Source organism: Cnephaeus nilssonii (assembly GCF_951640355.1).
Source record: "Cnephaeus nilssonii genome assembly, chromosome: 20".
Taxonomy (NCBI): domain Eukaryota; kingdom Metazoa; phylum Chordata; class Mammalia; order Chiroptera; family Vespertilionidae; genus Cnephaeus; species Cnephaeus nilssonii.
In genome coordinates, this window is record NC_137091.1 from 49,675,457 (window position 1) to 49,690,547 (window position 15,091).

The 15,091-nt window shown below is 66.7% G+C and overlaps 2 protein-coding genes across 2 annotated transcripts; one reads left to right on the plus strand and one right to left on the minus strand.

The window, feature by feature from the left end:
* Positions 1–1,756: 1,756 nt before the first annotated feature.
* KMT5C (lysine methyltransferase 5C) lies at positions 1,757–8,107 on the plus strand. Its single transcript, XM_079759985.1, is given in 10 exon segments — positions 1,757–1,839; positions 3,213–3,431; positions 3,575–3,740; positions 4,105–4,214; positions 4,830–4,993; positions 5,105–5,124; positions 6,769–6,905; positions 7,001–7,170; positions 7,443–7,818; positions 7,820–8,107. Coding segments are annotated over 9 exon segments (1,398 nt in total). The 5' UTR covers positions 1,757–1,839; positions 3,213–3,321; the 3' UTR covers positions 7,965–8,107.
* A 4,922-nt stretch (positions 8,108–13,029) lies between these two features.
* On the minus strand, positions 13,030–15,033 carry COX6B2 (cytochrome c oxidase subunit 6B2). The gene is made up of 4 exons (XM_079759864.1): positions 14,956–15,033; positions 14,707–14,816; positions 13,286–13,386; positions 13,030–13,201 (listed from the first exon to the last, which is right to left on the minus strand). The coding sequence occupies exons 2-4, from the start codon at positions 14,810–14,812 to the stop codon at positions 13,148–13,150; spliced, it is 261 nt and encodes an 86-aa protein (XP_079615990.1). The 5' UTR covers positions 14,813–14,816; positions 14,956–15,033; the 3' UTR covers positions 13,030–13,147.
* Between the last annotated feature and the right edge of the window lie 58 nt (positions 15,034–15,091).

Below are 15,091 nucleotides of genomic sequence, written 5' to 3' on the forward strand. Positions count from 1 at the left end.
ACAGCCCTTATTTTCTGTGTATTAAAACTTCTACATTTGCCCTGGCCGGTTAGCTCAGTGGATAGAGCGTCGGCCTGCGGTCTGAAGGGTCCCAGGTTCGATTCCCGTCAAGGGCACATGCTCAGGTTTCGGGCTCCATCCACAGTGGGGGGCGGGCATGCAGGAGGCAGCCGGTCAATGACTCCCTCTCATCATTCGTGTTGCTATCTCTCTCTCCTTCTCCTCTTCCTCTCTGAAATCAATAAAAATATTTTAAAAAACCCCAAAACCACAAAACTTCTACATTTGACTGCGGAGACTCCAGCCACCGGCAGTATGTGCTGAGGCTGTCCGGGTGGCTGCAGGCCGTGCCCGCGCCTCCTCTCCCGGCTGGGGGGCGCCCCCTGTGTGATGAACACGCCTCGTGCCGCACATTTCCTAGAAATGGAGTCATCTGGGAACTGTGTGCACCCTCGAGTCAAAGGGGTAAACCTTTTAAGATGCAGACACGCTGGTAGGGCTTTTCCGGGCAGCTCGGCTGGGCGGAGAGGCCCTCCCTTCTCCGGCTGTGGGAGGCGCTTCCCTCCTCTGGAGCGGCGGCCATTCTTTCTGGGTGCGGGGTGCGGGGTGCGGGGTGCGGGGTGCGGGTGTGTCTCGGAGCTGGGAGCTGATACAGGAACAGTACAAACCGAGGGTTGGAGGCTGGGAGCACGGGTGGAGGACACCGGGGAAGGTGTTAAGGAGGACTCCCTCGGAGAGCTTCATAGTTGCGCGTCTGAGGCCCAGAGAGGGCAAGCCACTTCCCCAGCGACACAGAGCGGCGGCGCAGGGAAAGCACCTACTGGGTGCAGGACACACCAGACAAAGACCCCCTGCTCCAAGCGCGGAGCTCGTTATTCTGGGCGTAATTATGATGCATGGCTAATTATGTTTGCCTCTAGGATGGGAGCAGGGAGGAGGGGTGGTACTCATTGGGGAGGGGGGTGCCCCGTGGGAGGCTCCCATGAGTCAGGGCTTTCTCCCAAGCTTCCCTGTCTCCCTCTTTCCGATCTGTTCACCCCGAGTGTTATTGTGGGCACTCCCGAAATTAAATGGGGACTTAGGGGAAAGAGAAGGTCGTCCAGGAGGGAGAGTTAAGAGCCCTTTGTACCCGGACAGCGTTGTCAATAAAGTTTTGTCGCCTTGGCAACCGCCGGCCTCTCCAGGCGGCGGGGCGGGGCACGGAGGTGCGCGCGCACTCACCCCTCCAGTCCTCCCCCGGCTTTCTGCCTCTGGGGGCTGAAGGTTTCACCAGAGGAAAAGAATGGGGAGGGCCGCGGCTTCTGGTGACGGGCGGAGACTTCAGCCAATGGAAGGATGAGCCCTGCCAAGGCAAACCAATCACATCCTACTTCTGGAGCCGGCGGAGCCCGCCTCCTTTCCACTTGGACCCGAATAACCTGACCCAAACCGGAGTTACGGTGCTTTTAGCCAATGAGGGAGCCGCCTGCGGGCCGTGGGCGGGGATACGTCTCCATGGCAGCGCGGGAAGGACAGCGGCGGGAACCAACCGCAGCCATTGGCGGCGCGGAGGGGCAGCGCGGGCGTGGCGGGGTTCTGTGGGGGCACTGACGGGGTTTTGTGGGGGCGGGCGGAGAGGCCAGAGCGCGGCTCGGCCAATGGGAGAGGCGCGAACGCCAGAGCAACATCAGAGTGGCGGCGGCCGCAGCCAATAATAGGCCGCGGCGGCCGTGGCGGGGCGGGCCCGGCGGGGCAGACGGGAGGCGCGGCGCCCGAGCCTGAGGCTCGCTGAAGAGGCAGTGGGAGGTAGTGGCGGCGGCGGCGCGGGCGCCAGAGGCGGAGGCGGAGGAGGAGAAGCGGGTGAGGGGCGGCGCGGGGTCCGACGTCTGAGCTCCCTCTCGGCCCCCGCCCCGCGCCGCCTTGGCTCCCGGGCGCCCCCGGCCCCGACTGTCCCCCGCCCGGCCCGGTCCCTCGTGCCCAGGCGCCTCAGTGAGCGTCCTGCGGGGCGCGGCGCAGCCGTCCCGGTGCCGCCTCACCAGGCCCCTCCCGCACCCCGTGCCTTCCCCGGGCCCCCCCACGCTCCGGGCCCTGCCCTGCGCGCTCACTGCCAGCCCAGGTCCCGGGAGCCGCAGGCCTTCCCCGGCGCCCGCCCGCGTCCCCAGCTCCTCCCCGGACCCTCCCCGCCTGCCTGCCGGGGGCCCTGCCTGGACCCCAGGCTCTGTCCTCGCGGCTCCCCCGCGCTCCTCCCGGGACCCCCAGGACCGCCCCCGCCTCGCTGCTCCTCCAAGGCCCTAAGCTCCTCTCGGGACCCTCCCTGGACCCCACGCCCTTCTCCGCCTCCTCTCCCCGCACCCCAGGTACCCCGCCGGCGGTCCGCCCCGGCCCCGCGGCCCTGCCCGCCCCGCCTGTACCTGTTCCCCCCCCGCCCCCCGCGCCGCCTCTGGTCTTGACCGCTCGCCTCCCCGCAGCTTCCGCCCGGCCCCGCGCCCTCCGCACTGACCCCTTTCCCGCCGCCCCGCGCCCCTCGCTCCTCGGCTCGCCCTTCCTCGCCTCCTCCCCGCAGCCCCGCGGGGTGGGTGCCCGGCAGGCCCTCCGCGGACGGGGTCAGGGGTCATGTTTTGTTTCGTATCGCAAACCCCCTGCTCCCTCCCCTTTCTGTGGACCTATCTGCCTCCCGGTGCCGTGCCTTTTCTCTCCCCCCCCCCCCGCCCCGCTTTGTCCTCTGAGCCCCCCCCTTCCCCCAGAATGGAATCCTTGGAGAGGGAGCAGGTGCTGGGATCCCTCCTCCGCCTCCCTCCCCACCCCCTCCAGGCTGCCTGGGGCTTCACCCGGGGCCTCCTGACGGCTCCCCGGGCCTCCTGACGGCTCCCTGGGCTGCTGGGGAGGGGAGGTGGGGACTGTGGGTGGAGGGGGGATCCCCCGCCCTCGGTGAGGGCCAGAGATGGGGTGAACCTCTTGACTCCCAGCTCCTGCAGGGCTCAGCCTTCAGGGTCCCCTCAGACTTGCAGTCCATCATGATCAGCCTTCCGTGTGTGTGTGTGTGTGTGTGTGCATGTGTGTACGCGTGTGCATGTGTGTGTGTGCGTGGCGGGGCCTTTGTGTCTGCGCTCCGGAGCGTGCGAAGGAAGGAGCTGCTGGTGAAGGGGGACTGTCACTTGTTTGGGGGCGTCCCCGCCGGCGGGAGCACTTGTTGCCTTCGGGCGGCACTGAGCGCGCTTCTCCCCGACGTGTAGATGAGGGTCCGGAGGGGCGCCCCAGAGGCCCGCGCAGCTCGGCAGAGGCTCGGCGCCAGCGCAGGCCCTCCCCGCTCCCGGCCCGAGGCAGCATGGTGTGTGGGGCACCATGGGGCCAGACAGAGTGACCGCCCGCGAGCTGTGCGAGAACGACGACCTGGCCACCAGCCTGGTGCTGGACCCCTACCTGGGCTTCCGCACGCATAAGATGAACGTCAGGTGAGGCGGCCTGGGGCCGGGCGGACGGAGGGCCGGGCTCCCTCCCCTGCCTCCGCGGCGCCCGTGCGGGTGGGGGCGGGGCCCGGGAAGGCCCGGAGGGAGTAGGCCAAGGCCCTGGGACCCAGGCATGCCCTCTCCCCCAGCCCTGTGCCCCCCCTGCGGCGACAGCACCACCTGCGCTCAGCGCTGGAGGCCTTCCTGAGGCAGCGGGACCTGGAGGCTGCATACCGGGCCCTGACGCTGGGAGGCTGGATGACCCACTACTTCCAGAGCCGGGGCCCGCGGCAGGAGGCTGCCCTCAAGACCCACGTGAGGGCGCCCTTCCTTTCCCCGCTCACCCGTGTGTTCCCGCCCCTCACCTCGGGGGCCCCCGGGCACGGTGCCCCTCCGCGCCGCACTGCCCGCGGGGGGGCTCCCCGACTTCCTAGCCGCGGGGACCACCTGAGACGGGGGCTCAGCGCATCCTAGCAGAGGAGAGCTGGCGGGCCCTCTGAGATGGGGTCCGACCTCTTCATTTGACAGATGAGGAAACTGAGGCCCCGAGCAGGGGGCGTGAGTTCCCGGAGACCACACAGCGAGTCAGTGGCAGAGCGGGACTAGAGCCCCGGAGAGAGGGGGCCGAGGCCGGCCCCGCCCCGCCACCTCACCCTGCCCACCCCCTCCCCTCCCCCAGATCTTCCGCTACCTCCGCGCCTTCCTGCCCGAGAGCGGCTTTACCATCCTGCCCTGTACCCGCTACTCCATGGAGAGGAATGGAGCCAAGATCGTGTCCACGAGAGCTTGGTAAGAGGGCGGAGCTGACCGGAGCCCTCCCGGAGAGGAGGAGGAGCCAGGGCCGGTCCCGAACTCCACAGCCCGGCCGGGGATCAGACACCCGCCAAGGTTCGCGGGGCCGCCCCAAAGGCTGGGCCTTGCCGCACAGCAGGTGCATCCGGGAGGCGGGAGCAGGATGGAGCAGGTGGGAGCTGGGGGGCCCTGCCTGCATCCTAGCGGGAAGGTAGATGGTAGCGGAGTGGACAAGCAGACACCGACCATAGCTGCCTCGAGCTTCAGGAGCCGGCCAAGGAATTGTGGGTGTTCAGGGAGCCCCGCTTAAGCTGGAACCCCAGGGATGAGGGTCTGGGGAAGACGGGCTGTCAGTGGCTGTCGGGGCCTTGAGTCCAGGCAGAAGGACCGGCTGCCCCAGGCAGGAGGGGGGGGGGAGGGGGGCCTGGAGGAGCCTAGAGAGAGGAGGGGAGCAGATGCAGGATGTTGCCCCCGTGGGCCGTCTGGCTGGGAAGCCCCGCCCCGCCCGCAGGTGTGGGATTTGGGAGGCGGGCTGCCTGCTGCCTGCTGCCTGCGGGCGGCCCTGGGCCTGGCAGTCAGGGAGGCGGCGCTCACAGGCCGGCCTCTCGGCAGGAAGAAGAACGAGAAGCTGGAGCTGCTGGTGGGCTGCATCGCGGAGCTGCGCGAGGCCGACGAGGGGCTGCTCCGGGCCGGCGAGAACGACTTCAGCATCATGTACTCCACCCGCAAGCGCAGCGCGCAGCTCTGGCTCGGCCCCGCCGCCTTCATCAACCACGGTGCGGGGGCGGGGCCTGGCGGGGCGGGGCCGGGAGGGTGACGCCCCCCCCACCCCCGGGCTCGGTTCACAGTCTCTTCTCTCCCCTGCGCCCACACCCCACCGTCTGCAGACTGCAAACCCAACTGCAAGGTGAGAGCTGGGGCCCGGGAGGAAAGGGCAGAGGAGGGGAGGGCTTTTCTGGTCGGCGAATCGCCCCAAACTGTCCACTGTCTCCCCAAAGCCGGTTCTTGTTGGAGGAGGGGGAGGGGGAGGGGGCGGGGCTTTGGCTAGAGTCTCCTTGGGACTCGGGCGGCCACCTGCTGGCTGTGTTCTTCCCTCCGCTGCGCTGCGCCGGGGGCTGGGCCAGTTTGCGGGAGGTGGGTGCTGATGGGAGCCAGACGGGGACCGGCGCCTGGAGCCTGGGCCGCAAGGAGGCGCTCACGGGCAGCGCCCGCACAGCGGTGCCAACAGGAGCCGGGGACCGAGTGGCAGGAACCTGGGGGCCCTGGCTCCCTGGGGTGAGGCCTGAGAGTCCTGGAGGGGGAGGGGCGGGCCCTCAGGGCGGCGGGGCTCCCTGCACAGGGGAGGAGGTTGGGGGTGAGGCGGGGTTGGTGGCTGTGCTCCGGTGGAGCCCAGGGGAGTGGGGAGTGGAGGGGAGACAGCCCCTGGGGTGCTCCCTGCCAAGCCTGGGCCTCTGCAGGGGCCCCGCGGCATGGTGGGTCCCAGGTGCTGGAGTCAGCTGGGTCTGAGCCCCGGCCCCTCAGTCCCGGGCGGGGTTTCTGGGATGGGACAGTGAGAACGTGTCTCCTGGCAGGCTGTGAGGGTCAGGTGCACGGGGCACAGGCATGGTTGTTGGCAGGGTCAGGTGCACGGGGCACAGGCATGGTCTTGATTCCACAAGCCCCCCGTAGTTACATAGATTTCGGGGTGCGTGACATGGGGCCCAGTCTGGCCCTAGGCACAGGCAGGGCTGCAGGAGAGGCTCGTGCTGAGGCAGGCGACAGCCACCTGGGGCACGGGAGCAGGCGTTGAAGGGGGAGCAGGGTGGTCCGGGGGTTGCAGGGAAATGGGGGCAGGTTAGGGTGTCCCGGACAGGACACGTCACGGGAGGGTCAGGGGGCGTGCGACGAGCAAGGCGACTCCGGTCTGTTGTCCTGTCCCCTGGGAGCGTCCGCTCTGAATAAGGGACCAGGCGAGCTGGCGGCTGGGCAGGAGGCCGAGGGGCTGGCGGCCGGGCCGCACCAGGACGCTGGTGTGCGACCTGGTTTATCCTGAGCGAGAGGTGATGGGGGCGGGCAGGCAGGTCTCAGGGACCGAGAAGACAGGGTGCCCTGGGGAGACCGCGGCCAGTTGGCCTGGGGTCAGGTGGGTGGTTGGCACAGGCCACGCCCCGGCTTGTGTCAGTCTAGAGTGGATGGTGGGTGGGTGGGTGGACAGACAGACGCTCTGGAAGGCAGGAGCAGGCAGGTAGGGTAGGGCTGTGGAGTGGCCGCAGGGTGCAGGCCGGCAGGGAGCAAGGGGGCGGGTTCGGAGGGCCAGAGGGACGGCACTTGGCTCAGGAGCCAGGGCGGGTGGGTGGGAGGGCCAGGGGGCTGAGCACGGCCTGTGGGTTAGAGCCTCCTCCCGCAGGAGGGGAGGAAGCCGCAGCCGACACGAGGTCAGAGGTTGCGTGAAGAGGGCCAGCTCTGGGCAGGGCGGCCGCCTCCCGGGGGCTCCTGGACCCTGTCCGTGCCGGGGGAGGACCCTCGGGGCCGGGGGCCCGCGGGCCAGGGCGCTGAGCGGCCCGGCCCCCAGTTTGTGCCCGCAGATGGGAACGCGGCCTGCGTGAAGGTGCTGCGGGACATCGAGCCCGGGGACGAGGTGACCTGCTTCTACGGCGAAGGCTTCTTCGGCGAAAAGAACGAGCACTGTGAATGCTACACCTGCGAGAGGTGGGCGGGCGGGGCGGGGTGGGGGGGGGGGGGATCGGGGATCCTGAGAGCCCCGCAGTTCAACCTCAAGGCCCCCGTTCCCCCCCATCCCCCAGGAGAGGGGAGGGAGCTTTCCGCCTGAGGCCCCGGAAGCCCTGCCCGCCGCAGCCGCTGGACAAGTACCAGCTCCGCGAGACCAAGCGGCGGCTGCTGCAGAGCCTGGGCGGCCGGCTGAGCCCCTGGGCCTGCGCCCACTCGTCGCCGCTGCGCCAGAACCCGTTCTGCGGTGAGCACGGGGCAGACCCCATCCTGTCGGCCTGTCCGTCAGCACCCCCACCCCCATGGCCCCCCACCCCTTGCCTGCCCTCCTGTCCTGTCCTGTTCCTGGGCGGCCCGGTGGGGTGCAGAATGGCCTGACGGGGACCTCTCCCCCTCTCCCCCTCTCCCCCTCTCCCCCTCTCCCCCTCTCCCCCTCTCCCCCTCTCCCCCTCTCCCCCTCTCCCCCTCTCCCGGGGGCGGCTCACAGGGTCACCCTCTCTCCCTCTCCCACCTCCACAGCTGCCTGCCAGCCCCTGCGCCCCCTGCCCTGTGGCACCGGCTCCGATGCTGCGCCCCTCTGGGTCCAGTGGCTGCCACAGCCCCAGCTATGGGGGCGCCCCCGGAGGCGCAGGCGCCCCCCGCCCCGGCGCGCCCCCGCATCCCCTGTTCTCCGTGCTGCCCGCGTGTCCCTGCACCGGTGGGGGGGCTGTGGCCCCCACTGCCGCCTGCAGGCAGAGGCCCTGGTGGCCCTGGGCGCTGCCCCCCGCACCCGCTGGACCCCCCAGCAGGACTGGCACTGGGCCCGGCGGTACGGGCTGCCTTACGTGTTGCGCGTGGACCTGAGCCACGTGGACCTGAGCCGCGCGGTCCCAGCCCCACCCGCCACTGCCACCCCCCAGCCCCGCCCCCGCCAGGCCGCCAGGCCCCCTCCCCACCCCCAAGCAGGCCCTGGCCTTTGCCCCCTTCTCCCCACCCAAGCGCCTGCGGCTGGTGGTCAGCCACGGCTCCATCGACCTGGACGTCAACAGCGACGGGCCCTGAGGGGCCGGGCGGGCGCCCGCCTGGCTTCCCCAGCCCCGCGTTCTCGGGACTCGCCGATCTCCAGAAGGAGCGCTCGGGCCTCTAAGAGGCAGCTGACCCTTGACCCCAGCACAGCTCTGACCCGGGGGTGGGGTTGCGTTGGACACCCCCAGGGATCAGACCCCTGATCCTTTGTGACTGCTGACCCCTGAGCCACCCCAACCCCAGCAGGGAGCCCTGGCCATTGCTGCCCCCCGCCCCAGCCTCAGGACCGAAGATGCCATTCCCTCCCCGCCACCTTCTCCTGCCCAGGGAGCAAAGCCATAGGGGTGGGGCCACCCCTGGCGTCTCCCCAGAAGCCCAGCCTCTGGAGGAGGGGTCTGCCTCGGGGGAGACTGTCCCACGGGGGGAGTGGGTCTGCTCTCAGCTTTGTGACTGTCTGAGGTGGGGGGCAAGGTGGGGGTGTCTACGCATCCTCGCCACCCCCGTGGGTCTCAGGGAGGCCGGGTGTGACCTCATCTTTCTCATGGTGCTATCCCTGGTGCTACTGGGGTGTGGGGGCTCCCTCCCCTCCCCCACACCAGAACGGGGTATGTTGGGGGATTGGAAGCACTTGAACTTTTTATTTTATTAAAACCTTGTTACAAGCTTCACCCGAGGGAGCCTTTCCTGTTTATCTCTGTTTTGAGGGTGTGTCCATCAGGGGGGCGCGGCCCTCAGCCGGCCGGGGCGCCAGGCCCAGAGGAGGCAGCCCAGGCTTTGGGCCCTGAGGGCTTGGGGGTGTGAAGGGCTGATGACTCCAGACGGCCAGAATCCCATCCCCCACGAATCCCACTGAGAAAGCATGCTCCCAGACCCCCCTCCCAGCGGGAGGGAATCCCCCCATTTCCCAGGGGGGAGCAGGTCCAGCGGAGTCAGGTGCCCCTCCCTCCCCCACTGCGTCGTCCCGATTGGCCTGGCTCCGTGGGACCACACAGACCCTCTCTTGGGGGTTCAATATGTATGTTTTGTCAATCCTCACCCCAGGATATTTTTTCCATTGCTTTTTCAGAAAGGGAGGGAGGGAGGGAGGGGGAAAGAGAGAGAAACATCGATGTGAGAGAGATACATCGACTCGTTTCCTCTTGCACAAGCCCTGATGGGGTTTGAACCCAAGACTCTTTGGTGTGTGGGCCAATGCTCTAACCATGAAGCATACTGGCTAGGGCTCTTTTTAAAATATATTTTTATTGATTTTAGAGAGGAAAGGAGAGAGACATCAATGGTGAGAGAGAATCATTGATCGACTGCCTCCTGCATGCCCCCCACTGGGGGTAGAACTCACAACCCGGGCATGTGCCCTTGACTGGAATTGAACCCGGGACCCTTCAACCCGCAGGGCGACGCTCTATCCACTGAGCCACACCAGCTAGGGCTCTCGTCTTTTTCACTGATTTTTAGAGATCAGTGTGTTGTTCCCCTTACTCGTGCCTTCCTTGGTGGATGGTGGGTGCCGTCAGCAGGGATGGTACCTGCAACCTTGGCCGATCGGGCTGATGCTCTAACTGAAGGACTTGTCCAGGGCCCGGTTCAGTGTCTTGATGTCACCATTGTCTCTTGATGCTCACCTCGCCCCCATGCTACAGAAGGAAATACTGACAGCTAACCATCAGCGAGGGCTCCCCGGCCTCACGGAGGACAGGCCCCAGACTTCTGAGGTCGGTGTGGGCTGCACCCCGTCCCCTCCTCCGTGTTGGCCGGCCTTGCACAAGTTTACGCTGGAGGTTGGTGAGGCCAGGCCATGTGCCTGCGAGGGGGAGTGAGGGCCCAGGAAGACCTGCGTGGTTCCCAGAAGCTAACTTTTCTGTTGCTGTTAATCCTCACCTGAGGATGTTTTTTCCCATTGATTTTTAGAGAGAGTGAAAAAGAGGGAGAAGGGAGAGAAACGTGGATATGAGAGAGAGACACATTGATCAATTGCCTCCCGCAAGCGCCCCGACCGGGGCTGGGGATCGAACCTGTAACCCAGGTATGTGCCCTTGACCGGGAATCGCACCCATGGCCCTTCGGTGTGTGAGCCGGCACTCTGACCACTGAGCAACACTGGCCAGGACGCAGGTAACCTTTTACTTGGAAATTCCCTGTGTTTGCCTGCAGCCAGCCTGATACACGCCTGGCGGAGTGAGATGTGTCTCCCACGCAAACCCTCCTGAGCCCTGTTCGTTTTCTCCGTGATGTTAAAAATGAGGAGCGGGGGTCCTCCCAGCCGGCAGGCCGGGGGAGGAGACTGAGGAGAGGTGGCCGCTGACCAAGCCGGAAGGCAGCCGTCACTGGCTTCTACAGATGACAGGCGGCCAGGGTGCCTGGCCTCCGAGGGAGGGGCTCCCGAGAGCCCGAAACCCTGTTTTATCTGCAGGAACCGCGTGCTCACTGCACGTTCTGGGATGAGAGGGTGTGGAGCCCTCAATTCTCACAGCATTGGACCCCAAAAAGCCAGGTCAGAAACAGCGGTTAGGCCCGGCCCGCACGCTGCCCTCTGCCCTCGGGCGGCTCATTCTCCCGGGTGAGGAGCCGCTGCTGGCCTCCGCCCACTAGATGTCAGTAGCACCCCCTCCGCTGTGACCAAAACCTCTCCAGAGCCGTCCCAGCGTCCCCGGGGAGAAGCCGGGCTGGAGGGACCGCATCTCCGGAGGGACGGTGTCCAGGACCCTCACTGCAGCCGACAGCCATCGCCGGCCGCGGGCCTCCCGGGCCGGTCTCCGGGACTGACAGCCCGGCCGGGGTTACCCAGGTCGCACCGCTGGTGTGGCCCCGGGGCAGGTGGTGTCCAACCAGGGGTTAGAAGTGTGGGGACTTCAGGTCGGGTCCCCTGAGCTGGCAGGATCTGGGGCGTCCCGGGGAAGCTGGGCTGGCCTCGGGCCCACCTTGGTAGCCCACGCCGAGGGGGAGGGGCGTGCCGAAGGGGTCAGTCCTGGGGCTGCGGCCAGGTGACTTCCGCCATCCAGTGCGGTTTGGGCCACACTGATGGCGAGGGCCTCCCATTGTCTGTCTAGACGGAGACCCTACATGCCAGAGGACGCCCCGCATCCTCCCCCGCACCCCCCGCACCCCCCGCGTCGGTGAAACACATTGTATGCTTTTTAGATTTTTTATTGATTTTTAGGGAGGAAGGGAGGGAGGAAGAGAGAAACATTGAGAGCAGCACATCATAGCTCAGCCTGGACAGCGTGGCTCAGTCGTTGAGAGTTGACCTATGAACCAGGAGGTCACAGTTCGACTCCCAGTCGGGGCACAGGCCTGGGTTGTGGGCTGGATCCTCGGTGTGTGGCGTGCAGGAGGCAGCCAATCGATGATTCCAATCACTGATGTTTCTATTTCTTTCTCTCCCTTCCTCTCTGAAATCAATAAATTGTTTTAAGTATATATATTTTAAAAATACATCACGTTAAAACTAATTAATTGAAGTGTCCCAGAGGTGATGGAGGGATGGCGGGGCGGGGGGAGGGGGTATCCCTGGCCCCAGAGGGAGTGAGGGAAGGGGACTGGAGGGGCGGCCGGCGAACGGGCCAAGTGCACGGAGGCCGGTGCTCCGAGGTCCGGAGCCGGTCCGGAGCCGGGCTGGGCGGCACGGGTGCCTGCCCTGTGCTCGGACGCCCCTGGGTGACCTCACCGGGTGCTCAGACAGCCGTCACCCAGCCCGTGACTCAGCTGCCTTGCCCGCGTGGCCCCGCCGCCTGCTGCTGCGGCCTCTGTGCGGGAGTTCCCAGGAGCCCCTGTGGCGGCCACGTCCGTGTGGCCCAGTGCGCACCCTACCCTGGGCCTCGTCCTCCTGCCTCCCGGTCCTGGTCCGAGAGAGGATCCCTGGGGCCAAGGTCTTGGGGGTGGAGCATCTGGGAGACGGCACACCTGGGGTGTGCCCAGGGGGGGTGCTGAGGGCATGGAGGGGTGAGGGGAGGGGACGGAGCTGGCTCTCCCCTGAGCTGACCCAGCCCCTCCCGTTGTCTCTGGGATCATGGGACTCGGCACCATCTCGTTGACAGCTGGGGAAACTGAGGTTCGGGCAGGTGGACAGGCTTGGCCAGGGTCACAGGAAGTTGTATGATTAGCAACAGCCGCCTTTGAGCGCTGGGGTTGAAGCGGCCTCTGAGGCGACCGCTGCGGGCAGAAACTGCCATTCAATGGTCCGTGCTGGGCGTGGGCTGGCGGCAGGGCGGGGCCACGCCCAGTCCGGTGAAGGGGGCCGGAGAGGTGACGTGGCGAGGGGGTGTCTAAGTCGGGGAATCTCCGCATTGTCATCTGAGAGCCTGGCTGCGGGAAGCAAAGAATAATTCAGGGGGCCCGGCCGGCTGGCTCCGTGGTTGAGCATCGCTATGAATCAGGGGGTCACGGTTCAATTCCCGGTCAGGGCAAAAGCCCGGGGTTGCGGGTTCGATCCCCAGTGTGGGGCGTGCAGGAGGCAGCCGATCCATGATTCCCTCTCATCATTGATGTTTCTCTCTCTCCCTCTGTGAAATCAATAAAAATATTTTTAAAAGTAATTCAGGTGGGGCGGCTGAGCGTCCTGGAGCTCAGTCTGCAGGGATCCGCGGGAGGAGCGGAGGGCCGGTCTGGAGAGGGGGGGAGGCTGCGGTGGGACAGGGGCCACAGGGGGCGGAGCCTGAGGAGGACTCACCGGGGCTGGGATGGACTGAGGGCCGTGGAGTCACGTGGGGGCAGGAGAGCCGGGAAAGGGGTGGGAGGCGGGCAGGGGGTGGGGTTCTTAGCGCTGGGTGGACCTGGGGTGGGGTGGCCCGGGGCAGAGGGGCAGAAGCCTGGCGGGGTCTGGGAGGCGGTCCAGGTTAGAGGAGAAGATGCTGAGGACGGAGATGGAGGTTCAGGTGACGGGAAGGCGTGGCGGCTGAGAGGCGGGAGCACCCTGGAGCCGTGCTGGTGGGCGGCTGCTGCCTGGGGCGGGTGGGGGCCGGGCGGGTTTGCTCCTACCCAGTCCTCCCTTCATCCCAGCCCTGAGGGGGCACGGCCGCCGCCCCTCATCATCAGAACTCGGGCACCGAGAAGACCTCCCCGCGCCCCGCTGCGCAGTGAGCAGACAGAAGAAGAACCGGCGGCAACAGCCTAGCTTTATTTGTGGCTCAGAGACCCGGGGGTGGGGGGCCGGGGCCGGTCTCCGGGAGACGAAGGGACGGGGCCATTGGCCGGGTCCCTGGGAGGAGCCGGCGTGCAGACGGTCAGATTTTCCCCGCGAAGGTCCCGTCCTGGATCTGCTCCGTCCAGCGCTGCACCTGGGGAGGCGCGGCGGGAGGCAGGCCGCGGCTCAGCTCCGCCCGCCCCCCTCGCCGGTCCCACCAGCCGCCCCGCCCGCTCACCCAGCTGCTGGGGCACAGCGAGTGGAACACGTGGAAGTAGTACTCGCAGGGCTGCGTGCTCTTCCCGCGGCGGTTCATCTTCTGCACGCAGCGGTGGAAGTCTGCGGGGAGACGGCGGTGGGTGCGGCCGCGCCAAGCTCCCCGCCCCCCTGACCAGGTCCCACCCCCTCCCCCCCACCAGACACCGTCTCTCTCTTTTTTTTGGAAATATTATTTTATTGATTTCAGAGAGGAAGGGAGAGGGAGATAGAAACATCAATGATGAAAGAAAATCACTGATGCCCGGCCACAGTGGTTCAGTGGTTGAGCATCGACCTATGAACCAGGAGGTCACGGTTGGATTCCTGGTCAGGGCACATGCGGGGTGGGGGGGGGGTGTGCAGGCTGCATCTCCAATCGTGCAGGAGAGAATCAATGATGATTCTCTCTCATCACTGATGTTTCTGTCTCTCCCTCCCTTCCTCTCTGAAATCATTTAAAAAATTGATTTCAGAGAGGAAGGGAGAGGGGGAGAGAGGCAGAAACATCAATGATGAGAATCACTGATTGGCTGCCTTCTGCACGCTCCCCACTGAGGCTGGAGCCCACAACTAGGGCATGTGCCCTTGACCAGAACCGAACCGGGGACCCTTCAGTTCCTATGTCGACGCTCTATCCACTGAGCCAAACCGGCCAGGGAAATAAAAATATATTTTTAAAAAATAAAGAAAAGAAAATCATTGATCGGCTGCTGCCTGCACACCCCCCACTGGGGATGGAGCCCACAACCACGGCATGTGCCATGACTGGGAAGGAACCGTGACCTCCTGGTTCATAGGTTGATGCTCAACCACTGAGCCACACCAGCAGGTCCCGCCCCTCTTGACCAGACCCCTTCTTTTCACTCCAGGACAGGACCCCCTTCTCCACCCTCGGTCCCTACCAGCCCCACCCTAAGCCCCGCCCCCACAGCCGGCCCCACCCTCTCCGGACCAGGCCCGCCCCCTCCCTGCCAGACCCAGTCTCTCCTCCGCCCCGCCACGACTTGGTCACGTGCCTCCAGAATAGGCCACGCCTCTCCAGGGTCCGGTCCCACCTCCTCCCTGCCAGGGCCCAGCTCTCCCGGGTCCCGCCCCCACGTGACTCAGCCACGCCTCCAGAATAGGCCCCGCCCACTCGCGGCCCGGCCTCACCCCTCCTGGCCAGGCAACGTTTCCCTATCTCCTTGGCCCCGCCCACCCGACCAAGCCCCGCCCCACCATGCCCCTCCCCTAACCGATAGGCCCCGCCCCCTCGACCAGGGCTCGCTCCGCGTCCCACCCCAACGGTCTCCCCTCCCAACGGGAGTCAGGGCCCCTAACCCGTCCTCAGGAGTTGGGGTGCGCCCCCCTTCCTGCCTCCCCCTCTCACCCCGCTCCCCTACCCTGCCCGCCAGTGCTCACCCAGGAAGTTCTGGTAGCAGTTGCGGGTCTGGTTCTGGTTGGGGAAGCGCGGGTCGAAGGGCGGCGTGGGCCTTCGCCCCTTGGGGGGCTTCTCCGTGTCGTACATGCTCCTGCGGAGAGGCGGGGCTTCGTGGGGCCCAGGGGGAGCCCCTCGCTCCGAATCGCACTCACCTCCTGACCCCCCATCCCCACCCCGAAACCCAGCCCCGGTCCCCCCGCTCCCCCCGGTCCCCCCCGTCCTGTCCTCACTAGGCTGATGGGTCGCTGGCGCCTGTAGTTGCGTCCGGGACGCCCCTCGTTTCTGAGTCTCGAGGGTCCCAGCCCCGGCAAACCACGGCTCCGCCGTATTGGCTGAGACCCCGGAGCCCCAGCCAATGGGAGCAGC

Excerpts from the sequence above, each read along its gene's own strand:
- COX6B2 (XM_079759864.1), bottom strand. The coding sequence starts at position 14,812 with ATGTACGACACGGAGAAGCCCCCCAAGGGGCGAAGGCCCACGCCGCCC. Across the intron at positions 13,387-14,706 it reads CTGCTACCAGAACTTCCTGG|ACTTCCACCGCTGCGTGCAG; the intron begins GTGAGCACTGGC and ends GTCTCCCCGCAG. Across the intron at positions 13,202-13,285 it reads CGCTGTGCCCCAGCAGCTGG|GTGCAGCGCTGGACGGAGCA; the intron begins GTGAGCGGGCGG and ends GCGCCTCCCCAG.